Genomic DNA, 26,616 nt, shown 5'->3' with positions numbered 1-26,616 from the left:
TAGATTTCTTTCTGTCTGGAGACTTGTTTCTGATAATTCATCCCAGATTTATTTTGTGACATTTTTCTCAAAGAAGATGAGCACTCTTAACTTTTTTTCCTCTTTCTTTCCCCCAGGCTCTTGGTGCATCACATAAAACACCTTCTTTCTCTTGGTGGATAATAATTCCTGAAGAACAAAAGCTCATGCAAAAAAAAGCATGGTTATGCTGGGTGGTCTTTGTATGGTGAAACTTGCTGGTCTTTTTCCATATTTTCTTTTTTCCCAGTAGTGGACTAAGTTGTATTAGGTTTGGGGTTTTTTGGGTTTTTTTTTCCCCACTTTAGCCATTAATTTTATTACACTCATATACTTGGACATTTTTGTAATTTTCTTCAGTTTTCAGAGGGAAAGGATGCTTTATATTTGCAAGAAATACTATATTTTATAATAGCAATGCCAAAGGAAAAAAAACTGCAGACTTTTGCACATAATCTCCACATAGTGCCTGTAAATCTCAGAAGAATTTGTATGTGTTAGCATTTTTAACATTGCAGTGAATGCATTAAGTATTCTGGAATATATTGAGCTTTAGTTATCCTCAGCCTGGCTGTGCATTCTTTCTGCAAGCCAGTTCCTGGTAGACTGTAAGTAAGGTGTGGTAGCTAAAGACTGAAAAACTGGGGATTAACTGCTTCATCAAGCACATGTAGTAATAAGTATTTTGGATGATGCCTTAATTGTAGTTAAAACAAGAAAAACACACCAGATACAAATTCTAAGTTTCTACTTCCAGTGGTATCTGTACTGTTATTTTGTAATTTCAGGAGTCTCCTGGACTGAACAAATACAAATCCTAGTGTAACAATGCCACAATTACCATCACAGCAAAGGAAATAAAGGTACACAAGCATTAGCAGAGAAGTTCAGGTCAACAGGCGTACTCCCTTTTTATTTTAATATTTTATTTTAATTTGCACTGTTTCTAGTCCTCGCCTCTGTTCCTCAGGCTCCAGCAGGGAATGTAGGGCAGTTGTTTGTGCTTCAGGGAACATCATGTTCACCTGCTCTGCAATGAACAGGCGCAAGTGCCTTTTGCAAGCCTGTTGCAGACCAGGCTCTCGCACAGAGGTGGCCAGGTGCCTCCATGTGGTTTATTCTCTCCTCATGTGTGTACTGCTTCTCAATGTGCTTGAAGAGGAAGGCCATGCCAATGTTCCATACCAAAATCTGACTCTGGTATGTAGCACTGCAGACAGAGACAGCCCGGAGAGTTAAATAGGGGATATTTAGACTTTTGCTGTACTTCACAGTCTGTACTAAGAACCTGTGTCACACTAATAAAGTTTTTAAGAATGCATTACAATATTTGTTTATTTTTCATTTATTACTTTCCATTTATTACTGCTGATACCTGAATGGCTATTGCAAGACAGAAGAAACCCTAGAATTAATTAAAACCCACAAACAAAAGTAAATTAAACCTCAGTATAATGTGTTTAGAAAAACCCTTGCAAAATACTTGTCTGTCATGGTTCATGAAGGCACTCGCCATGTGGTCAAGACCCAGATACCGCTTTTCCCTCTTTCCTTTGGTTTTCACATAAGTATTACAGTTAACAGGCCAGACTTAACTTCTGGATTCCCACATCATTTTTTTTTCACTGGGGAGAAAATGGAACCCTATCCTCAGAAATGTAAATCTCTTTATTCAGGAAAGACTTCGTCTGCCTGGGAAGGCTGCAGAGCAGATGATACATGGGTAGACTCCACAACTCGTTAAAGTTGTAAAGTAGGCATGCTTTTATTCAGCGCTGAGGCTCATGGGGGATACCTCCTCCAAAGGCATGCGCACCTCAGCATTGTTCTCCTTCATATTTATCCTCTAAACTATTACATAGTTACGAGGTTACACAACATGCCTATACATATTCATGACCTATCCCTGCTTCATGTTATAATAAGGTAAAGGTCCTTGCTTACATAGTGTCTCCTGGTGGTCATAGGCGGAGATCTCAAGATGGAGAAAACGAGTCTTCCCTGAACTTTTCATTTCTAGTTGTTGCATATGTTCCCTGGTGATCTGGTCACTGTCCAAACCGCAGAGCTGATTTAGGGGTCCAGAGAACAGGAGTTACTGTTCCTTCCCCCTATCAATAGCCTTGGTCCTCCCACCCTGTTCCCGGCAAGCATGGTAAGTGTTGAGCAGGTATTTGTTGAGTAAGCACGAGTAAGCAGTAACACCGTTAAGCGGCTTAATCCTACCCCCCCCGTACATCGGTTAACCCTTCGCATCACAGAGACAATTTACAGAAATAATACGTTCCACCAGCCTCTATATGCTGAACAGTCCCACTGGAGCGGCAGGCGCTGCCGCCGCGGCAGCCTTCTTGTAGGCGGCGACACTCCCTACGGCGCAGCCCCCCGGCCCGTCGCCATCGGCCGTAGGAGGCAGCATGGGTTCACAGCGGTAGCGGGCTCTATTTCCCATCTCTCTAGGAACCGGCGCGGCCAAAGTGGAAGCCATCCCGCCGGCTACCAGGTGGCAGGACAGACGCTTCCACCCGGGCGGCATTCGCTCTCCCGGCCCCACCTGTTCCGGTGAGGCGCTGCGCGGTGATTGGCCCCTCGGCAGCCGTGACCGGAAGTGGGCTCTGCGGAAGGAGATTTGAACGGTAACAGCCGCCCCGGGAGGTGGCTGCTTAGGAGGTGAGTGCTGTTCCCTTCGCTAGCGGCATGCAGCCCCCGTCATCACTGGATGGCTCTTGCCGTTCCCTGGCGGTAGGGCGGAGCCCGGGGGTGCTAGGCCCTGGCCGCGGGCACGGGGCAGCAGCAGGAATGTTCCTGCTACCGCTGCTAGGCGTTGTTGCGAAGTCCCTAGAAGATGACGGTCTTTTGTGCCCTTAGCCTGCGATGTTCGGACTTCGTTGCCTAGAGGAGTTGTTGCTAGGCGTGTAGGCTGCAGCGAATGTGCTTTCTGTGTGTGAGTACGCTCCGAGTGGAAAATCAGGACCGCTGTCCACGCTTCCTCCCTGCAGGTGCTGAGGAGTGCAAGATCCCCGTACCTCTCAAAATGTCTGTCGGTGACCGTGAGGAGATTCTCAAGTACTATGAGTTACATGAAACAATTGGAACAGGTAGGCTCAGTCTGTTAATGCAGACAAATGCGTGTGGTCTAACTGCTTCAGTATTTACCTGAGTGCAGATCAGCTGTTACTGCAGAATCTATAGGTCATGTTTCAAGGGTGGGCTTTGGGGAACAGAACTCTGAAAATAAACTCAGAAGGTGTAGTAGTGATTCCCTTATTCAAGTGAACACACTGCACGCTGTGCCTGCTACATACTCCAATGTAGTTCCAAGATTGCAGACAAGAACGCATGTCATCATGCTAAGCTTTGAATTTGTCTCTTTTTGGAATTTTAGGTGGATTTGCAAAGGTAAAACTTGGACGCCATCTTCTCACTGGTGAAAAAGTTGCAATAAAAATCATGGACAAACTTGCTCTAGGGGTAAGCCAAAAGATACTTAAAAGTTCATAGCATCTTGGAAATGGCCTCAAGATGCACCAGGGGAGGTTTAGATTGGATATTAGGGAAAAATTCTTCCCCAGAAGGATTGTCAAGCATTGGAACAGGCTGCCCAGGGTGGAATCACTGTCCCTGCATGTATTAAAGACGTGTTAAAAAGATGTTGAGGTGTGGCACTTTAGGACATGGTTTAATGGTGGCCTTGGCAGTGCTGGGTTAGTGGGTGGACTTGATGAGCTTAAAGGTCTTTTCCAACCTAAATGATTCTGTGATCTTCTGCTGTTCTGCTGCAGTTTTCAAGAACACAGTGATGTGTTCAATTGACACCTGCTTGTTCTGCTGGGTTATTCTGTTGGTGGGATGCTACAGCCTTAAAAGAATTGTAACAAAAGACCACAAATCTTGTGCTGGCCTATGAAGAGGGCAAGGTTCTCTAGCTGTTAAACTGAGGAAGTTAAACATTACAGTAACTGAAAGAGAATGCTGATGAGAGTACTAGGTATTTTATATCTACTCCTCTGGGTTATGCTGATCCATGTGCCAGAACTGTGGGAGGGTAACAGCAGGGCTGGTACTGGCCTGAATTTGATTTGTATGCAGTCCTATCTATGCTGTGAAACTCTGTGTCACGCAGTGCTTACTCTGATGTACCCACCATCTGTCAAAATAGTTGGCAAGTTCACAGTTTGCTGTTGTGGTTTCATAGGATGACTTGCCTCGTGTTAAAACAGAAATTGATGCCATGAAGAACTTAAGTCACCAGCATATATGCCAGCTGTATCACGTGATAGAGACATCCAAGAAGATATTCATGGTCTTGGAGGTAAGAAATGGTGTTTCTGCCACAGCAAAGGTTCCTGGGTTTTGCTGTCATGGTAGATGATAACAGAGCTCAAATGAAACAACTCTTAAGAAATGACGTCAGTGATGAGCATGTTGAAGGTGCTTCAGTTTGGAAATAAAGCTGGTAATATCTACTATGTTGTATCTTGTAAAAGCTGCCCTTCACTGTTTACAGGAATGACTTTAATTATTATTAATCAATAATTAAATATAACTAATAACTACCTTGTGCTTCTGTTCTTTTAAAATAGCATCAATGGGACTCAATAGCATCAATAACTCCTGCGTGGTTATTGGCTCCTGGGCAATTTGTACTGCTGTATCCATTCCAAGGAGTCAGCTTGTTTGGTCTGCCCTAGCACTGACTTAGGGTATTTGGCAGCTGCTGCTGTGATGAAGCAGAGGGAATGGAAGAGTGTCCTATAATGCTGCCCAGGGCTCTCGGGCTCATTTAGGTTCATTACTGTGTTCTAAAGGTGCTCTCTTTTTCCTGTCTTCATGCAGTACTGTCCCGGAGGCGAGCTGTTTGACTACATAATTTCTAAAGACCACCTTTCAGAAGAGGAAGCTCGTGTGTTTTTTCGGCAGATTGTTTCAGCAATTGCTTATGTTCATAGTCAGGGATATGCCCACCGGGATCTCAAACCAGTAAGCCTGAACAGTCGTCAGATTTGTATAAGGCATAGTGAACACCAACATTAATTTCTTCTTTAGGAGCTGGAGTCAGTTAGGCCTTCTCCATTCTCCTGCTTTCTTCTGAAAGAGCATTATTTCTACTCACTACTACGTGCCTCAGCTAGGCTGGGTGTGGTTATGTCTGAGGAAGGAGCTTCCTTTTGAAGAGAGGCTGAACAACACATCCCAGCTGGGAGTGAAGCAAAAAATCTGACTTGGAATATTGCTTTGGCTGTTTTGTTTTCTCCTTTATTCCAGCTTATAGCTGGAGAGAGTCTTTGTGGTGCCACTCTGTTGTGCAGAGTGTTCTGTTCTCATGCCCAAAGGCAAAAGGGACACCAGTAGTTGAAACAAGTGGTGTGTAGATACAAGGTGTAGGGGGTGATGCATGCTACTGGGCCCGTCCTGTGGCACTGCTGTAGTTGCAGAGTTGAAGCATTGTTTTAGGGTGTGGAAGGCCTGAGTCCGTTTCCCCTTCAAGGGTTTCCCCAGTTGCAGTTTTAGAGACCCTGGCATCTGAGAAAAAACAATTCTTAGTGCACAAGCATTTTCCTTGACAGCTTGTGAAAACTGCCTCCAACGCCTTGTATGTACCTTTTTGTAGGAGCTGGCCTATTCACAGGATCATGTGGTATACTGGGTGGGAACTGGCTTCTAGAGGATTCTACTTGAACCTCATGCTCAAAGCAGCATCAGACCAAGCTTCTTGGGGCTTTGTCCAGTCACATCTTCCTGGCATGAGACAGCGCCGTCTCTCTGGGCAACCTGTTCATCTCTTTGCTGTCCTTATGAGGAGAAAGGCTTTTCCTTATTTCCAGTCTGAATGTCTCTCGATGCCTTTTGTCTGTCATTATCCCACCATGCACTGCTGTGAAGAAACTAGCTCTGTCTTCATGTGCTCCTGTAGGTAGTAGAAGGCTTCTGTGAGGTCTACACTGAAGCTTTCTCCTCTACAGCCTGAACGAATGTCTTTCCTTCAGCCTTCTCTCATTGAGCAAGTGCTACAGCCCCCTGAGCAGGCTGATGGCCGTCCATCATTCTTACTTCAGTTTGATGTCTTTCCTGTGCTGGGGCAGAAACTAGATGCAGTATTCTAGCTATGCAGAGCAGAGGACTAGAGTAACCTGCCCGAATTAACTAGCTGTGGTCCTCTTAATACAGTTTGTGATATTGCTGGCTGCTCTTCTGCCAGAGCAGACTGCTGCCCAGTGTTCAGCTTGCTGGCTGTCAATGCTGTCCCCAGGCCCTTCTCAGCAAACTATTGTTGCCCATTTGGAACATGGGATATATTTGTTAGCAACCAATCACAGTCTCCAGAGGAGAGCTTTAGGTAAATTCAAAACATGGGAGAGCAGCCTGGTCTAGTGGGAGGTGCCTCTGCCCATGGCAGCGGGGTTGGAGCTGGATGATCTTAAGGTTCTTTCCAACCTGAACATTCCATGAAATTCTAGGTGCTACTGACAGGAAGAAATAAGGTGAAAGAAAATGTGGTTTCTTGGTTACTTGGATTATAGAAGCATTCATTATTACTTTCTCATTTACCAGGAAAATCTGCTGATTGATGAGGAACATAATTTGAAGCTGATAGACTTTGGACTTTGTGCCAAGCCAAAGGTAAGAGTATCATTTGTTTTCACAGAGTAGGGCCAAATCAACTACTGCACGCATGTAAAAACGCGAAATACAATGTGAATGTAGATGCACGACATCAGGCCTCTAATAGGTTGTTGCTAGAAGACTTAAGCTTTGTTAAAGCCAGTTCTTCTGCGTGATTGATTTCCTATGTTATTCTAGGGTGGCCTTGATTACCATCTGAACACATGTTGTGGAAGCCCTGCTTATGCAGCGCCAGAGCTGATTCAGGGCAAAGCATATATTGGATCAGAGGTATGTAGCACAGTTCTGGGTAAGTTGTTCCCCACTTCTCCCACCACGTATTTAAAGGTGGTGAAGTTCAGATATGCTCACTTGGTTCTTCTGTTGAATACCACTGGAAAACCTCAGTAGTTCTCAGAAGCTGTGTTACTAACCGCAATGGTCACAGCTTGGAATAGCACATAGTGCTCTTCGGCTCAGATTATGTAGCTGGCACTGACTAATCCTTCACTATCTCTATTTGTTGCTCAGTATTTTAGTGACCTACAAAACAGTAACTTAAACTCCTTCCTTATACTCACATCCTTTCAAGTAGCAATTAGTTTGTTAATTACCCAACTCCTGTTGCAAATTTCTGCGTTCTGAGTATCTTGTATGCTTTATCCGGCCTGTCTTTAGCTGGAAATTTGTGCATGAAACCTTGCTTTCTTTGTACTGCACAGTGTAGTAAAATTTGAGAGAAGAAAAAAGGTGGAGTTTATCCAGCTTTGATTCCATGTCTGGAACATCAGGACCTGCTACTTGCCTTTGTCAATGCATACAAAATACTATAATTGCAGTCCCCCTCAAACTTCCTAAATGGCTCTGCTGTTGGATGGAGTAAGTTTGCACTGCTGTACTTGTGCTCCTGTTTTCTTTTTTTTGTTTTGTTTTGTTCTCCATGAAGTCCAGTGCTTTTCAAACCACCTTTTTGTTTATGGGCTAAATGAGCGTTGCTTATACAAAGAAGCAGTGCGGCCTTAAAGTTGATTGTAACATTGCTGACAGCTGTAGTCAGTAATGTTACTGTATGAAATTTCTTGTGATGAGTTTGATTTCATTTTTGGAACAAAATCCTTGAAGGTTGAAGGTAATGCAGCAATTTGGTGACCTGGGAAGAGGATGTTGGTTTTACTATTGCTCTAGATTGAGTGAGTTGAAAATGGAATTTGAGTTGCATGCTTTCACTTGCAATGTAAGAATTCTGTCCAGAATTAAGGCGCCTACTTTTCATGACTTGTATGTGGACTTTACCAAAGAGATTATTACCTGTCTCTAAGTCATTTTAGATAGATCAGGTTCATGAACTTCCACTAATTTTGTTTTTTTAGGCAGATATTTGGAGTATGGGAGTACTGCTGTATGCTCTGCTGTGTGGCTATCTCCCTTTTGATGATGACAATGTCATGGCTGTCTACAGGAAGATAATGGTACGTACTGATGGTGCTAGAATACACTAAAACCAGACATTTCCAAGCGTTATGAGAGTCCTTTGCTTTTCTGATGGCAGGACCTGTTGAGCTGTGTCTAGAGCAAAAAGGCATATCTACTGAATTATGTTACACTTTGCTACTTTTCCTATCAGTATTTTGTGGGATTGTTTCCATCTTTTACTGATGAGCGTTTGCAGTATTCTTGGTGCTATAAAATGATAGGAAATGGAGTTTCAGGAGCAACATTTTCTTGCTGGTGGGTGGCATTTTTTTTACGTGAGCCTTTATGTGGCTTCTCCTGTATTGCATTGGATAGAATTGCAAATACATCATTTGATTCACCCAAAATAATATTTTTAAATGTCAACTATTCTCATGTCTTGGAAAAGTGGGATTCTGCATATGCTGTTATGCTTTCCTCCTCCAAAGTGAGGAGGAAATGTAACACACCATAATCAGCATAAAAAAAAAGGAGAATAAATAGTAAGTAATATAATTTAGTAGTTGGTTCTGTTTCCCTGTAAGCTCCTCTTGATGCAGCTAAGCAGCTGCTATTCCACATCATACGTGCACATACCAAGCACTTTTAAGCTGCCATAAAATTTACGTTGATAAAGCTTCCAGTAAAGTAAGTGGGGTGAGGAGCAGCAGTGTTGGTTAAGGGTTTTGGCTTCCTGTACTTCTTTCTCCTTCTCTTGCCCAGAGTGTCCTCTGTCTAAAAAACAAATAAATAAACAAAACCCCCCCAAAACAACAAACAAAAAAAAAAAACCAACACACACAAAAAGCCAAACAAACAAAAAAAAAAACCAACAAAAAGAAAACCCAAAAACAGACCCCCCAAAAAAACTCAAGAGTGTTCAAGTACTACTCTGGTAGGAGGCAGCTGATAGTTGGTCTACACAGGGAGTTTTTCTGGGTGTGTAGCTGTCAGAGCTCTATAAAAAGTAGGATTAGTTCAGCACACAGTATGACTTGTTAGTCTGGAACTGAAGAGTGGACATGGGCACCTTGACAGGAGATCTGTAGGAAGCTCAGTTTAAGCTGTTTTAAAGACCTTTTTTTTAAAAGAAAAAAAAAAAGGCAATGTCTAACTGATGCAAAGAGATCGTGTAAAGGTTATGATATTTAGGTAAGTCACCACTAAAATGATACAAATTTCCTACTTGCATGATCAAAGAATATCTTGAGTTGGAAGGGACCCGTGAGGATCACTGATTCCAACTCCCTTCTCACAGTACAACCTGAAAATAAACCATAATGTCTTAGTGTTGTCCAGATAATGTTAGCAACACTTGCAGTTTCTCAGTAAAATCACTGTTTAGGGTGAATCACCTAGACTGTCAGACTTTAGCTACCTTATCTGCTTGTGGTGTGAACTGGGTTGTATGCTGATAAGGTTAGTATACAATGAGGAGTTGTCCATCTATAATCATACTTCTGTAGAATGACAAATCCTTTATGCTGGACATTACACCAAGGTGCCCAGTATAACTGGCAAACTTGTCAATAGTCAAAGCATGAACAGAGACCTTAGATGTAGAATGGAGATCTTAAGATCATCACAGATGGTTTCTGCATACCTGCAGTTGTCTAACATGCACAGGATCTGGGTGCTGAATTGTTTGGACTAACAGGAAGTTGGCCAGTGAAAATTTTTTAATTGAACTGAGATGACCAAGTTCTAAAAGTTAGTCTTGGTGCAGTCAAAAACCAATAATGTCACACGTGTGTTAAGATGTAGGCTTGCTATTTCTGCTTTGAATTTGTTTTAATTTTATGTGACTGCAAACTGAAAATTGCTTGAAATGAGGACCACAGAATCTGACTGGTTTGTGTTGGAAGGGACCTTAAAGACCATCTAGGTCCACCCCCTTGCCATGTGCAGTGACACATTCCACTAGACCAGGTTGCTCCATGCCCTGTGCAGCCTGGCCTTGAACACTGCTGGGGATGGGGCAGCCGCAGCTTCTCTGGGCATCCTGTACTAGGGCCTCAGCACCCTCAAAGGGAAGAACTTTTCCTAATAACTAATGTAAATCTTCCCCCTTGTCAGTTTAAAGCTATTTCTCCGTATTCTATCCCTACCTGCCTTTTTCAAAAGCCCTTGTCCAGCTTTCTTGCTGGCCCTTTAGGCGCTGGAAGCTGATTTAAGGTCTCCCTGGAGCCTTCTCTTTTTCAGACTGAACAAGCCCAGCTCCCTCAACCTGTTTCCAGAGCAGAGCTGCGCCAGCCCTCTGATCATACTAAACGCTATGGTGGAGTATAATGTCACACACTATAGATAATAAAATCTATCACAATGTAAAGTCAGAACTGTTGTTCCAAGTCAATGTAATAATCTGCTGCTTGAAGCTAATTAGGATTGTATGATTTACTTACAATGTTTCTTTCCCTTGAATGTTCCACATCTCTTCATTGGGGAACACTTGAATAAATGCTTTTACTTTTTGAATGAAAAATCAAATATGTGACAGATTAAAAAAAAAAAAAAAAACACTTATTTCTGGTGTGATCTTATGCATCTGGTAGCTTTAGCAAGCCATTTATCTTCTAGCATTACCATCAGTCCAGCAGATGCTACTTTTGTTTTTCCATGTCTCATGTTTTGTAGCAATGTATTAAAAACACAGATTGCATGTGTTACTTGACATGACTTGGTTTCAGGGTAAAACTGCATTGTGAAACAGCCTACAAACTATTTAAAATAGCTCATTAGTACTGTCTGTAAATAAGTTACTCAGATTTTTTAACCTGTGATGTTAAAGCAAGACATACTCTACCTAGAAATATATGTTGTGTATAATACCAGCTGATTTGTTATTGAGGCATTTATTTGTAGAAAGAAAACTGCCATGACAAATTGATGATTATGACTATTATAAAGAATAGCTTATTTACTGATTTCTATTCTTTTCTCCATTTTCATTGAGAAGCAAATTGTCCTTGGTGTATTTGGTTTGCTTTTTATCTACTGTTGTTGTGTCTTGAATCTGAAAGCCATTGTCAATTTTCTTCTAATCAAGCATTACTCACACACACACACTAAATAATTTGATTGAAAGAAACTTACCTGCTAGATCTGTAACCTTTTTCTTCTCTGCAGTTTGAGTAGTTATCAAAACCCTAGCATGAGATATAACCTGTTTAAAAAGAAAAGAATAGCTAAATGATGAGTATAGTTTGGTTTTTAGTGTCTGAAAAGTAATGATTTCAATGAATATTCACATTTCAAAGTGCTTGTATTAGTCATTCAGGCTCCAACATGCTTGCACTGCTAACACTTCAATATCACGTTGATTTGATGAAACAATTCAATATATAAATAGTAGATTAGCTGCAAAAGTGGACTGAAATTGAAATGTCACACAAGCTGAGTGGATGGAAACTGCAGCCAATAATTCAAACATAGGATTTTCTGTACTAATGCCATGGGGTTTTAAGACCACCATTACATTTAGTCAAGTCATTTGTAAAGCTAAATTTGCATGTGCCTTCTATTTTTCCTTTTTGACCAAATACAGATGTTGCTGTCATCCAAATAAGTTAGCAGTTTCTTTTGAGCTAGCTGTTCAAGGTTCATTCTAAACTCTCTTCTTTTCTGCAGAGAGGAAAATACAGTATTCCAAAATGGCTCTCTCCTAGCAGTACGCTACTACTTAACCAAATGCTGCAGGTAAAGGTATCGCTTCTGTTCAGTAAGTCTATAAAGTATGACTGCATAGGTCAAAACTTTACATTGATGAAATACTTAAAAAATACTCAGTTTTAAACAAGATGCTTAATCTCACAAATTTTTGAGGGAAATATTAATACTGTCTTCTGCTGAAAATTCTGAGAATGGTTTGATACAGAAACAATTAAGCAATGCTGAACCAAGTCTTCAAGCAGCCTGGATTTGGTTGTTCTTAACTGTGCTATGTATAGCATTTGAATAGCATTTTTTTTTTCAGTAATGAAACCAGACATACTGGATATGCATTTGGGCTGCATGTAAGAATCTAGCCAATGCTAAACATTCCTGGAACATATTGTAACCTACTCTTTCTTACAATAACAGCTTTTCACAGCTCATATATTTGTTCTTCCTTTTGGTGGAGCTATGAAGCTCAAATTGAGCTTCTAACCACCCTGAGATTATATGTAGAAAACATCGTTTCTTAAATTGTTCTCCATGTATCAGCTTGATTTTTATCGGCCACTAGGTGGACCCAAAGAAGCGGATTACAGTTAAACATCTGTTAAATCACCCTTGGCTCATGCAAGGTTATTCTGATGCTGTTCAGTGGCAAAGTAAATACCCAGTAAGTACACTTGTCAAATGAATACTGAAGTATTTAATGTAATCTTCACTGGCTTACTACTCTCCTTACATTATGGAGGTGTGAAGACATTTCTCTGAAGATGAACTTTTGAGATGGTCATGGTTCTTTTCTGATTCTTCTTGCTGTCAAAATGTTATTACTTTCTCTTAAGCTGATGCTTAATTTGCAAAATAATTGACTTCTCAGCAAAATGTGAAGTATTTCCATGTACTACTGACCACCTGATTCTCCAGGCTGCTTGGTCAATAACTTAAGGTGAAAAATGCAAAAGCATTCTGAAAAGCATGTTAGATATGGTTATGGTTTATCTTTTATCTAGTCCTCACTGAAAATTGCTAGTTTGAGTAACATGTTAATCCTTTATTGCTTGTTTTACTGTATGAGAGAGTAAGGCAGTGTGGGGGAAAACTCCAAACAAATAAAAAAACAAGCAATCTAGCTGTCATTAATATTGAGAAGTTCCTACACGTTTTCAGCCAGTGCTTTACCTTGGCCACTGGATGCCACTGTTTCTGTAGGTAAAGAGCAGCTTTACTGTGTGAGCATCTCAGTTCTAACTGGCTGTAGAAAAGATGTGCATGTCTGATAGCTTTGAATACTGATGGAGAGATGAAAGTGTAGCTTCTATTCTAGTAAAAATTTCATCTGCTGTCAGGCTTTCTTATTTGAATTCACAACCTCTCACAAAGGAGGGGCCAGACTGTGATGTTGTTGAATTTGTATGACATTTTCAGTCTGTTCCCTACAATATTTCACTCTGATGCTAATTATTTAAAATACAAGGTCTAAAATCATGGTTGATTATTGACTCAACCCACTGGGTTTCATGACAGTGTCACAGTAAGATATGGATTATGAAATAACTTGAATGTCTCATGCTTTGGTATCTGTTATTTTCTTGCAGCTGGGACATCTTGATGAAGATTGCGTTACAGAGCTTTCTGTGTTTCATAAACAGAGCAGGGAGAGCATTTTGGAATTAATATCAGAGGTAAGAAGTATACATCAATATTTTGCAGTAGTGAAACACAATTATATAGTAAATAAGCTTACTGTATTATCAAACTAATGCTCGTTTATTCTCAACTATGATATTTTTAATACTAGATTTAATGACCCACTCCAGAATTCCAGAATCCATATGTAACTTGTAAATATCTTGCTAAATTTCAAATTTGGTTGTTTGTGGGTTTTTTCCCCTTTTCCTCCTTGAGTTGTGCTCATGATTTTTCCTGAACCTTACTGTTATTTTCCATCATGGTAAAATTATTCTAAATCTCTTAAAACCAAAATAGTATTACAGTATGATAGAATGATTTTGGTTGGAAGGGACCTTGAAGCTCATCCAGTTCCAGCCCCCTGCCAGGGGCAGGGACGCCTTCATCTAGAGCAGCTTGATCCAAGCCTTGTCCATCCTGGCCTTGAACGCTGCCAGGGATGGGGCAGTCACAACTAGACAGAAATTTAAACAACAGATGCCATCTTCTGGGTTAACATTTGCTTTGACATGGTTCAATAAGTAAGAGGTAAGATAAAAATGAGAGCATCACCCAGACAGACTATATACATTTTTTGGAGTTACTCTTCACAGTTTTTAAAACTATATGTTTAGTCATTTTTGAATACAAATGACTAAAGTTGAACCGAATTTCTAGAAGAATTGCACAAATATTAGCAATGACATTGCAGCCTGTAGAAGAGACTTAAACATGATGTATACTCCAGCTTTAACTTGAATCTGAAAATTCTTCCTTGAAATTGATTTCCCCCCCCCCCCCCTTCATGGTAGCAGTGACAGTTCTCTTTCTAGAAACTGTTACTTTATCATGTTAACTGTTGTAGAAACGGTTTAAAATGTAGAGCAAACTTTTAAATCATGTGATACTTAAGAAGGGTTTGTAGAGTTAATGCTACTTGTTTTTTTAGTTATGGGAAATAATCTGAGCAATCTGTCTACACAGGGAAAAGTCCTTTCAAGTAGTTTTGTGGTGTTTGCATGGTCCTTTACTGGAGGACTTCTAATCTCTTATAACAAATTGAAACTAATTGTACTATGCTGCCAGCCAGTCTGGCATTTTACCCATGTTGCAAGTAGACTGTTGCTGAAAAACATGCAATTTTTTGTTGCTTCTGCTTGTGGGTCAAGAGTGGAGGGAGGAACAACAGCTTCCAAAAAAATGGAAACTCTCATTAAAGTATTGGACAAACTGTATTAATAGCTTTGCCATTCACTTCTATAGACAGATTGTGGTCCCAGCATTAATTTTCACCCCAGTGCCTGTGCTACAGACTTAAGTTGCAAAGGACAATGGCCATAGACTGCTTCTTGATCTTGAACACATAATGTGAATCAACTGAAGTCTGAAATTACACATAGGTGATCAAACATTAGGGATGCACATCAGGTAGAAAAACTTGCAACACACAGAAATTTTTGAAGGCTAGCCTTTGTTTGTACTTACAGTGTTTCCTAAGAGGAAATTGAAATAGTCTTTATTCCTTTTTTTTTTTTCCTCTCCCAGTGGAAATATGACCAAATGTCAGCAACATATCTCTTGCTTCAATCAAAGAAGGCTCGTGGCAAGCATATTTCCTTAAGAGTTCCACATCTGAAGGGGCATGCGAGTAGAACACAATCAGCAGGCCTTGAGGTAAGTTCTTTAATTCAGCGGGACAAAATACTGATTAAAATGCTCTGCATTAACAAAATCCTGCCTGAGAAAACAGACTGGTGACCTAAACATCAGTAAGCAAGCATGTGTGAAGACAGCCAAAGTCTTGGTCATTAAACAGTTCAGTCTCCTCATTAAAATGTTTATAACTCTGGGCTGCTTCTGTGAATTGACATTACTGGAATTCTGCCTGGGAGGACATGGTGTACTATGAGTACCCCAGAGAATCTCCTTTTGGTTACTCATGAAAATGGACTAAAATTGCCCATTGTCTGGCCAGTGTGATCATTCCAGATTTTCCTCTATGATGCCTCACTTCTTACTGCACTATTTCATATTTGTCTAAATAATTTTGTACCTTGCTAGCTGCATTTAGCATGGTTTAGTAAGGAAAGTCTTCTGAAACATCATAGAATCATAGAATAGTTTGGGTTGGAAGGGACCTTCAAAGGTCATCAAGTCCAGTGTCCTAGTGTGTCAGGACATGGACATGGTCAGTCTACGCTGAGATGACATGGACACTACATAAAGTGGTGGTTAAAGGGAGGGACCTTTTCCTTCCTCATCTGCTCAGAACACAATCCCAGAAAGGACTCTGTTTATCTCTTTGTAATCTCTGTTCCTGTGGTTTTGAAGCAAAGTGCAAATAGGGCACTTCAGAACTTGTCTAAAGTTGCTAAATTGCTTGCAATATCATATACAATATGCAGCTGTATGTGATGTTATTGATACTGGTCTGTGTTTGACAAACTCAAAGCATTCAGTAAATTGGCAGACTTTCTATTAGCCATTTTCCCTTGAACTGTAGGTGCCTGTGTAAAATTGTTAGCTAGCTATCTGGATGTGCTGTTCTCTGCATAGAGATAAGCACTCAGAATGAATACTTATGTAGCCGATTCAATGGCATGTAAATAATTTCAGTTCACTTGTACAACTGCTTTGAAACACAGATGACAATTTTAGGATTACCAGCACTGTGTAACAGATCACAAATCATAACTGTTGCTGAATCTGTGTAACAGATCACAAATCATAACTGTTGCATGAACTGTTGCTGTAATGTGATTTTCATGATCGCAGTGGGTTAGTCTTCTACACTCAGATGATTTTAAGGTAGAGTTTCTCTAGGTTTAGCAGTGCTGATGCTGTGAAGTAACTTCATCTCTAGTGGGGCCTAGGCAAACTGATCTAGCTAATGCCAGATTTCCAGTTAAGCATATGCATTATGCCTTCCCAGCTGATTGTGAAGATAATGTCTTGTAGAAGACAGCAGTCCATTGTCTTTCTAAAGCACTGGGGACATATTTAGTTTACCTGCACGTAGGTACTGTGAGTGAATGTCAACTGAATTTGAAGTACCCAACTAACAAAGTTCTCTAGTGAGAGCTAGTCTAATGAAAACAACCAAGCAAAAGGGAACCTTTAACTTATAACTTAGTCAGTTTCTGAATTGGGTGGCACAAGCTTGTACGTAATACTGCCTTATTTCAAGCAATTTGATGGAGAAAGGTATTCCAGAAAATTCACCATGGCATGAATTTCATCTGAAACATGGTAGGCAAGGAATTCTATTCAGGCATTCATGTGGTAATGAAACATGATTTCAGGTACAATATTGGGCTGTTAGCTTCTTGGCTGTGATACACATCTTGACTATGTGTGATGTGGGCCATGAGGGTTAGCAGTCTTGGCTGAAGTAACGAATCCTGTGATTTAATAAACTACTTTTTTTTCAGGTCTAGCAATTAGATGAAGGTTTGTGGGTGCTAATTCAAATACTGTTGCAGATTCTAGAATTGTATGTTTTGGATGTAATGTATTTACCTTTATCCAGCCCCCTTTCAGACTTTACTGCATTCTTTTATTGGGTACTTTCCAGCTTATTATTTGGCTTCCAGTGAAAAGAGCTTATGATTCAAGTCTTGAAATCGAAGGCAGGATTTTTTTGCTAGTTACTTCTCTTGACTCAGGTCATGACAGATGACTTGGTAATAATGGTGCTTTGACAATAATTTCACATCTGCTTTTGATACAAATGACAAATCCACAATGACAATATGAAAGTCATATTATAAAACTTGGCTTTCATTAACTCAACTTCCATTAGCTGTTTACCATTTTTAAGTTTCTAATTATAAGATTTATATTTTAATAACACTTTTCTGATGAAATCTTACTTACAATCATGCAGTGGAATCTTAACTGAATCTTTCTTTTCAGTCTGAAAACACTACGATATATGAAGATACTCCAAACTGCAGTGAAGTGCCATATGCATTTGGATCCATGGAATTTTCTGATGCAGCTTCGCTGTTTGAAGAGCCTCCATTAGAAGAATTTGTTCTAAATAATCACAGAATAAAGCAGGTGTTTGAAGAATAAGTACTAGTTCCTTAAAAAAAAAATTCTTAATCAAAAAATCTTACTGTCAATGTACATAAAGCTTGCTATGTACTTAAGTGTTTAGTGGACCTTGGCCAAAGGGAGTTACAAACAGAGTGAAGAAATGTTTTAAGTACATAATTGAACACAAATTGTGGTTCTCTAGCTGTAGGTCATGATTCATTTGATGAGAACTTGAGCTTTGACATTCGATTTGCATAAAAATTGCACTTAAGGAATGAATAAATGAGGCAATGAAGATTTTAAAATGGATGGGAAAACAATAAGGTACAGCAGACGAGATCTCAGAGCTAGGCTAGAGTTGTACAAGTCTTTGAAAAAGCTCAACCTGTCTGTATTGGACAAGAAAATCCGATGAAACAATTGGAATTATACAATTAAACTAAATGAAAATTCTTAGCTGTGTTCATATGAGTTGGTAAGGAATAGTCTTAGATGAGCAAGCTAAAAAATTTAGAACAGCAGATAAACAAATGGCAAATTACTAATAAACATCTCAAGTTACTGAACTAATCAGAAGTATTGAAGAGCTTGTATCTATTTTGCTCAGTAGGCAAACGCTGTATGGTATTTTTAACCTGCTCCAATTTTAGAATTGCCTTGTCTCTTACCTTTCTGAATGTGATTGGAATACAACAAAATAAACCAAAGACATTCTTTGCTGTTTCTCTTGTAGCATTCAAGGCATGATGCTCAGCTGGATGGTACAGAATTCACACTGTCAACTCCAGTGACAAGGAAAATGGCATCAAAGAAGCATGAAATCAAAGAGAATGTTGATACAACGTCACCTTTAAGGATTGAGAGCGCATTTGCACTTCCTGCTCCAAACACTCCTTTTGCGAAGCATCAGATTGAAACACAGTTACAAACTATACCCTTTCAGGCACCTGTGTTCAAAGGTACATTGCATTTAACTAATTAAAACTTAGAACATACGTGTTGCTTAGGAATTACTGTAAATTCAAATACGAGCACAATGCTTGTTTCTGGAAGATTTAACTTTTTTTCCTGTATTCACCAGCCTGGTTGTTCTAGTAACTCTGGTAAGGTGCTGCAAGAGGTTTAACCACATATCAGGGCATGTTACTTGTATGTTAATTACAGAAGTCATAGTTGCTTAGAGTCACACATGCGTGCCTTTTGGCATGCTCTTGACGTGGAGCCAAGTTCTGTGTTCTTGAAATTACATCTGGTTCCACTTTTCTGTGAAGGCTGAGAACACAAGTTCCTTAACACTCTTTTTCTTTGTTATTACCTTGAGTGAAAATAAAGGTATACTTTTAGTCAAGTATGCTTTTATTGGTACTTCTAAGAGAAATCTAACTTGCATTTCTGATGGTATCATATCAGCATTTTCACAGTAACGAGCCCTATGTGCCAGTGAAAATACTTATATATGTAACAATGTTAACAACGGTGTAGATCTTACAGTAATGGATACACAACAAATTTGTCTAAATTGTCAGCTTTTCTGAGTTACCAGAACTTTGTCCTCAGCCTGACTGGTCCATTCTTATGAAAAATTATGGCTTCTGTATGTACAGTGCTATTCTGTTCAACATAAAAGTTTTGGTGTTGATACTGTAAATGCAAACTGTCCTTCAAATGCCAAGGACTCCCTATAATAAGAGACTCTTCTGTTCTAGATGCTAAGGAATGTTGTTAAGAAACAGTCTTTGCAGGCTGACTCAAGTTATAAGGGATCTTGGATGTACTGCTGTTCAATGACATCCTTTGTAAAGGCTTTAAGGAGTTCACTAAAATGCCAAGTTACTTATGAGCTTGATTTTTTTGTTGTTTTTTTTTTTTTTCTTTCTCCCCATTAAGGTTGTATGAGGTAACTTATGAAATTTGACTTCATGGTGAGTTTAGAAAGCAAAAGTAGGTATTCTTTCTGAAGTGGGAAATGCAGAAACACTGTTTCAGCTCATTTTAGTGAGGTATTTCTGAGGATTAAACAATTAAAAGCTCATTCTTTGTTTCACTGGGAGATCTTTGATTCAAGACAGATAGTATTAATACTAATAGCAAGTATCCATTGGAACTTGGATCAGCATTGTTTGGGGCCAGGTGCAATTCTGTAGAGATCTGAAATTTTGAACGCTGAAGTTGGGTTTAATTGTAAAAACTCACTTGCTCCCTGTTGCACTTGGTGTTTGCTTCTGCACATTCAAAACCATGCTCTGGAGATCTGTCAATGTGTGGGTAGAAGAACTTTTTAGGCCATTATGTAGTGTGAATTACTAAACATGGCTACATGAACTTAGACTCTTCATATAAGGAAAATGGCTTGGTAAAGAATGTAACAATTGGACACAGTAATTTGCTGTGTATTTATTCTGGTTCCAGTGGCATTTCCAGATTCATAATACTGTACTGAATTATTCACTCTAAGCCTTGACTTGTAGAGCCCTGGGGAAAACAGTTGCAGTTTTACTTGTAAAACTTGTAAAGTAGGAGTAGTGTTATTATGATATTAAAAACTTATTTTATCACTCCGAAGATACAGACCTGAGTTAGAAGAAAAGGCTGTTTTTAGAAATAAAGTATTAATCACAAAAACACCTTTCTGAAGAAAACAAAATCCTTTATGCAAAAACATACCTCCTTTGGCTTGGATGCTTTCTTCCAGAGAATCAGTTCACTGGAGTCACCCCAGCTGAGAAAACCAGAAACCTGAGGAACACAAATGAATTGACAGCAGCTGAGGTGCTTCCCAAAAAAAGGTGAATGTCTGGTTATTTGTGTGCACTTCTGATTTAGAAGAGGACTACCTTAATCCATGTACTGCCTAGGAAGCATTGTTACATTGTCTTGGTATAATGCTTCCTAAAACGTTTTTCTACATTTGATAGAAAACACTGATGGCAGAGAAAAGTTTTAAGACTTTGGTAGTCAATTATCTGCAGAATATATTCCTGTCTTCATAGTGTAAGTTCCTTCTTACTCTAGTTCCCCAGCAAGCTACAGTTTCTATATACATCTCTGGGTTTAGATCTCAAATGCCTTTCAAACAAAAATTCTCATAATACACTGCACTTGCTTTAGTTTTCTTCATTCTGTCAGTTCTGGAATAATTTAGTGATGTATCTGAAGTAACTGATGTCTAAAATACGGACAAAGAATAACTGATTAATTCATTCATGTAACAGGTGTCATTCTGTGGAATTAGATACGGACCTAACTCCTGTGGGTAGCAGCCAAAAGAAGAGAAAAACCAAAATATTTGGAAGTCTTGAAAGAAGCCTAGATAAAGTGATCACAATGCTTACACCAAGCAAAAAGAAACGCTCCACTAGAGATCACCCAAGGAAACTTAAGGTATGCTGCTGGAAGTGTGATTGAAAACATCAAATACCTTTAGAAAAGGTCTGTAAGCAAATTGAAAACTTCCGTGATGTCACTTGCCTGCATTCTGCAGTAAAGTGCAGTTGCTCTTATGCATTGATGTGATATTAATGTGCTGAACAGAATTGTACACATCACGAACAGCAACTAACACACTTCAGAACTTAAGGAGGAATTTATACTTGAATCTGTAGGCGACATGTTTGAAAAACATGATTAACATGAAAGAGGCAGGACTGTTACTGAGGTATAAACAGTTACATAAAAATGTGATGTATACTTTCAGCTGACTGGCTCCTCAAGCTGCAGCTCTTAAGACACCTGATGTACAGTAAGAGCTGTCTGTCAGTAGAAGGACCATATTGTGTTTTGCAGTCTGTGTAAATGGAATTCAGCTACTGTATTGCAGTTGGCAGCTTTTCCAAGAGGCACTTGTCAGAGCAAGTGTCACTCTTACAAGTTCAGGATGTATGTTGGGCTGCAAACCTGACCACCTTGTCGGACAGGAGTCCAGACTTTGCAAATAATTCAGGGACCAGGGCAATGGAAACAAAAGCTAAACCTTCTGTCTCTAAAAGTTTTTATCCTTCCACACCAGTTTGCTTTGTCCATAGTATGTGCAAAATTACTGATGCATGCCTAGGGCCACTGGAGTACAACAGGGAAAGTTAGAACTTTATTTCACAGTGTTACAGCAGTTAATGGCAGGCAGTTACTCATGTTTTAGGCTGAATGAGAACTGTAAGAACCACTCTTTTAAACTGACCTTGCATCTTCAACCTGTGTTCATTTCTCAAGCTGTTTTATGGTTGTTTTCTTTCAATTGCTTCTGAGACTTCAGAAGCTGGATAGAGCATTTGTCATATTATAGTTGACATGCACTTTTGTTACATATGGGTGCATGAAAGTTGTTCAAGAAGTCACTTACCAGCCAAGTGCATTATATGACGTGTTAGGTGCAATATGTTTGAGTTGTGAGTTACCATTTTTCTTTAAACATTGTGGTGCTTTGGTCCTAGAAGAGCTGCATACTGCCATGCCTGTTCCTTGGTACCAGGAGCACTCAGCTTCAGTGAGGCAGGACACTGCAAGTGATCTCAGGGCTGTGGCATGTGCTGCAGGGTGCTTTAAGTACAGCCATCTGGCTGTCTTCATTAGCCCACTCCAGGAACCACCTCTGGTTATGTACAAGACTTCTGACAGCCACCCTGGCCTATCGCTGCTGCTTTGGATTTTATGATGCTTTCTGGTTTGGATGTACTTTGATATTAATTGTGTAGCAGTTGTTTAGTGCTCCTGTTGCTACCCCAATGGGTTCATTATAATAATATTGGGAAGTTGGAGCATTTTTCACTATGGTTAGTTGTTCTGAAGCTTTCTTTATGAAAACTTTTCTAAGATTTTTTTTTCTTTTTTTAACTTTTAGGCACACTACAATGTTACCTCCACTCAGCTACTGAATCCAGACCAGCTCTTGAATGAAATAATCACTGTTCTTTCAAAGAATCGTGTGGAATATGTTCAGAAGGGGTAAGTTTAAAGTACGATGACTTCAACTTGTATTTGTCTAAATATTTAGACAAATCTTTGATAAAGCGAAGTATTTAAACTTACTTTCTGAGCCCTGTGTACAGTAATTTTATCAAAAGTGTACAGAGCACTAAATGAATGTGTGCAATAAAACTGTCTACCCACTGCAAAGCAAGGTTAAGTGAGTTATAATAGAGTTCTTTGATAGATATGAACTGAGAATAGTGACGAAGTTCTTGGAGGCTGATGTGAATTTGATCTCTTGTGAAACTGTGTAGGGTACGGTCACATGACCAAATCAGGCAATTTTGAGAGATAATGTTGGGCACCTTTTAACCCTCATTCTTGGCAGTTAAGACATCATTTTTTATCCAGGAGATCGGTATATTTTAAAAGCTGCACAGAATTAACGCACCTTTGTGTGGTTTGTTTTAATTTGTAGGATTTGTATTTTAATTTGTAGGATTGACTAACTGGACTAAGGTATTGAGAGTAGGATTGATTCCTAGTTTGGACCAAAGCTTAATGCCTGGCTTCTGATTTCCCAGTGCATGAAAAGAATGTGCTTAATAACACGCATTTTCTAAAGGTTTCCAATATTTAAATTATAGTCATTGTAGAACATCAGATAACACTTCAACCTCTGATGCCTTTCCAAGCTCTGCATCTGGAAGGATACTGAATTGCACTGAAACACCTTCTCCCATTGTCATGATTTAAACTTCCCATTCAATTTTCCCACTTTTCACACTAGCTGAGCTGTAACCAGCCTCTCTGCAGCAATGTTTCTGCACAGGAGAGTGGTCTTGTCCTGGAAAAACAATGGGGAGTGTCACCATCCTTCCAGCTCTGCACTCTGAGAATGGGGGTCTGTGGCTAGCAGTGGTCCTATGGCTGGGTAGGACATTAGTGCCACATGCTGCTACTTGGGCATAACGATAATGTTCTTGGACTACAGTATTCAAAGCTCTCAGTTCACTGAATTCTGGGCTGTTTCCCTGTAGTCTCAATAGCAATAGCACAATTTCTTTAAAGTACTTTTATTAATTCAAAATTGTGTTAGAAAACAAACATTAAATATTTCAATGATTATTTTGTTTCCTTTGTTTTGTACAGTTATACCCTCAAATGTCAAATACGGTCGCATGTTGGCAAAGTAGCGATGGAGTTTGTGTTAGAAGTGTGTCAGCTCAGCAGACCTGAAGTAGTGGGTATCCGGCGACAGCGGCTTAAAGGGGATGTGTGGGTCTACAAGAGACTGATGGAAGACATCTTGTCTAGCTGCCAAGTATGACTGCCTGATGCATGTGCTGGGAAAGCAGCAGTTTTGGACTGAGGCTTGAATCATAATGTTTTAGACAGGTGTGTTCAGAAAAGTAATTCTTTGTCACATTCACAGCTGTATTTGAAAAATCTGCTGCCTTTCTTGGGTTTTTAACCACCCCTATTTGTACATTATGCCTTCTGTATGTTCAAGTTTGTAACAAATGTTCTGCAGCTGCAATTCTTTGAAATAAAATTCTGTAAACTGTTCTCCTTCTTGTGTATTTCTCATGTATGTGGGTTAAAAAGTATTGGTATTTGTATGCAGAACCTTATTTTGGTATGTATTTAGCTATCAAGTACATGTGCTACAGAAATAGTCATTTGCATAATTCTTTTCTTGTCTCTGCTTAAGTAGGATTTATTGAGATCATTAACTAAGTCACAGCTGTGGTTCCCAGAGCTACACTATATGCTCAGTGTTGTACAAAATAGGACTGTCTTCAATAAATGTGAAGTCAAGAGTGCTAGGATTTAAACTGTGATCCCATATAAAACATTACTGTATTCCATTACTGTGCCTTGGTGATACTTAACAAGCATATGTACTGTCTGATGCTCTTCTGCTAAGTGATCATCAGATTATCGTGTTCAGAACAATAGCACCTTTAACCCACTTGTGAATGGACAAGGCATTTGTAACCCTCACTATCCACAAGGAATTCAGAGTGACACCTTTAACTGTACCAGATGCAGAATGTAAGTGTCACAAATTTGAAATGAGCAGAACTAGTAAGTACAGACAGGGGTTGTTTGGGGTTTGAGAGTGTCAATTTAGAAAGACCCTAATCTAAGCGGTTGTGTTGTCTGTCACATAGCAGTGTTCATGCCTTTATCCTTGCTGGGGTAAATCCAAGCAGCAGCAGTGGGAAGATGTATGTTGAAGCCTTCCTCTGTGCAAAGATGCCCAGTACTATCCAGACAAGGTGGCAATGTGTATTTCTTATTAAGGCAATGGTAGCATATGCTGTATGTGAATGCCATGTTATTGTCCCTTAAATAGAGCTTGAGGCTTATCCATTGAGGGGTGGGTAGGTAAATAGTTGGGTGTTGTTGGAGCCTTACAGGGACAGACAAGAGAGATGGCTGCTAATAAAAGCTCCACTTGCTATCCACAACCCTCCATTCAGGATCTGTTTATTAAAGGACTTACTAACCAAGGTAGAAGTGTCCCATCATTTTCTTCCAATGCCAAGTTGTTCCTTTGCTGCTCTTTATCCAAGGAAGGGAATAGGGACATTTTTATCAAAGTTCAAGAAGAGGTAGAAATGTTTGCATGGGCACATAGAAGGAGAGAGCTGCTGCTCCTTGAAGCACTTCAAGAACCTTTTAGATGAAAAAGGGTGAAATAAGAAGAGGGGTAACATGAACAAGAGCATACAATAAAGCAAACTCAACCGCCAGGTCCTGAGAGGGACGGTAATGAGAATCAGACCTGGTCAGTTATATTAATAAGGGTGTGTGGGATGTGGTAATGTTCACTTTGGGAATGTTATTTGATTAGGGACCTTGTCAAATGGGATGATAAGGAAAAGGGGGAAGTCAGAACTAAAAGAGAGAGGGATACACATCTGACGGACAGGAAGACAGCAAACAAACCTGGTCAGTAGCAGCAGCAGGCGGGAAGGCTGCAGTGGAGCTGGACTTTGCAGCTGATGAGGCTGGCAGCCCGGTGGGGGTCTGGCATGCTGGTGGGGTCAGTGGGATGGTACCAGCTGATAGGTGGACATAGAGGGATCACAGCCTGGTGCTGGTGCCAGCTGCAGGGTGGGAGCCGAGTGTCTGTGTCCTCCCCAGGGCAGGGGTGTGTTGTGTGGGGTGTGCATGTGTTCACCAGCAAACCTGCAGCTGGGCCAGTGGTGAGCAGGAGGCCCCAGTCTGGGCAGGGGTGTCATGTGGGCAGAGGGTCCGTGCTGAGTTTGGGGTGCTGATGGGATGAGGTTGTGTTTACTGCATATTTGCAGCAAGCACCGAGGGGGACCCGTGGTAGCATCAAATTGCTGGGGTGCAGGCAGGGGTGCCAAGCTGGCAGAATGGCCGTGACGGTGCTGGGGGGACCCATGTGGGAGGAGGCAGCCGCATTCTTGGCATCCCTTAACTGCCAATAAAGAAATGTAAATGGTGATGCTCACACAGTGCACATCTTACAAGTGGTATATGACTGGCACAGGAATTAAGGGTTTGTGTTGATAAAAGCATACCTAACTTACTGTTCTAACAAATTAGTGCTCAAAGCTTCATATCAGTGCTTAAATACTTTCTGTACCTGACTCTTCCTGCTGTAATATTACTCTTGTTTAGATTTTGGATGTTGAAATTTGAGTCTGCTAAATATCAGTTGGAAAGCAGTTAGGATTGTTAGCAGTGCTGCCGAGGGCCATAACTGATACGTATCTGGGCACTGCAGTGTTGTGTGAGCTCTGGTTTTTGCTTGATCCCTTGCTGTTTGAATACAAACTTTTCCCAATGACTTTGGCTTTTGCCTGCAACTTGACCTGAATTGAAACAAGGGTAGAAGATGGCAGGGCTGATTGAATGAGACATACTGATAACAGTCTATCTAATGAACAACACAATATGTGGTTTAGGTCACCAACCACAACTGCAAAGCCCAAGAACCAAAAAATTCAAACGTTCACTTGCTTTCACATTCCTTGACTCAAGGAATTTTAATTTCAGGAATGAGTACAGAAGTACCCTGAAGTACCTGAACTGCCACTGTTTAGAAGCCCATTCTGTGTAACTATTTGCTCCCTGTGGTGACAAGATTAATGTTATGAAAGGACAAACAGTAATTAAGATGTCTCATTCCTTCCTTCTTTTTAAGCTAAGAACAACTAGGAGATAATTGATTCAAGTTGTCTTACAAGCTCTGATGTGTGAAATAAGGTTCCTCCTCATAGGATACCATCCTGACTT

The 26,616-nt window shown here is 40.1% G+C and overlaps 1 protein-coding gene across 7 annotated transcripts; it reads left to right on the top strand.

Annotated features, from left to right (window-relative positions):
* The first annotated feature begins 2,838 nt into the window (after positions 1–2,838).
* On the top strand, positions 2,839–23,908 carry MELK (maternal embryonic leucine zipper kinase). 7 transcript variants are annotated; one of them, XM_062628477.1, is made up of 17 exons: positions 2,839–3,116; positions 3,404–3,489; positions 4,214–4,330; positions 4,855–4,998; positions 6,571–6,639; positions 6,820–6,912; positions 7,992–8,090; positions 11,701–11,769; positions 12,299–12,397; positions 13,323–13,409; positions 14,941–15,069; positions 17,311–17,457; positions 18,170–18,395; positions 20,129–20,222; positions 20,649–20,817; positions 22,271–22,374; positions 23,129–23,630. In XM_062628477.1, the coding sequence occupies exons 1-17, from the start codon at positions 2,948–2,950 to the stop codon at positions 23,130–23,132; spliced, it is 1,905 nt and encodes a 634-aa protein (XP_062484461.1). In that variant the 5' UTR covers positions 2,839–2,947; the 3' UTR covers positions 23,133–23,630. The 7 variants fall into 7 exon arrangements, with proteins under 7 accessions (XP_062484461.1, XP_062484459.1, XP_062484460.1 ...); XM_062628474.1 differs by having other exon boundaries at positions 2,840–3,116; positions 23,491–23,908; XM_062628475.1 differs by lacking the exon at positions 4,855–4,998 and having other exon boundaries at positions 23,491–23,908.
* The last annotated feature ends 2,708 nt before the right edge of the window (positions 23,909–26,616 follow it).

This window comes from Pezoporus occidentalis, unplaced genomic scaffold (assembly GCF_034315485.1).
Source record: "Pezoporus occidentalis ecotype Australia unplaced genomic scaffold, CSIRO_AGI_Poc_V1 ctg318, whole genome shotgun sequence".
NCBI lineage: Eukaryota > Metazoa > Chordata > Aves > Psittaciformes > Psittacidae > Pezoporus > Pezoporus occidentalis.
Note: the sequence above shows the minus strand (reverse complement) of the source record. Positions and strands in the feature narration are given on the sequence as shown.

Bases quoted from the DNA above. Each gene is read 5' to 3' on its own strand.
- MELK (XM_062628474.1), top strand. From the start codon at position 2,948: ATGTGCTTTCTGTGTGTGAGTACGCTCCGAGTGGAAAATCAGGACCGC. The intron at 3,490-4,213 runs GTAAGCCAAAAG...GTGGTTTCATAG, and splicing joins TGGACAAACTTGCTCTAGGG to GATGACTTGCCTCGTGTTAA. The intron at 22,375-23,490 runs GTAAGTTTAAAG...TGTTTTGTACAG, and splicing joins GTGGAATATGTTCAGAAGGG to TTATACCCTCAAATGTCAAA.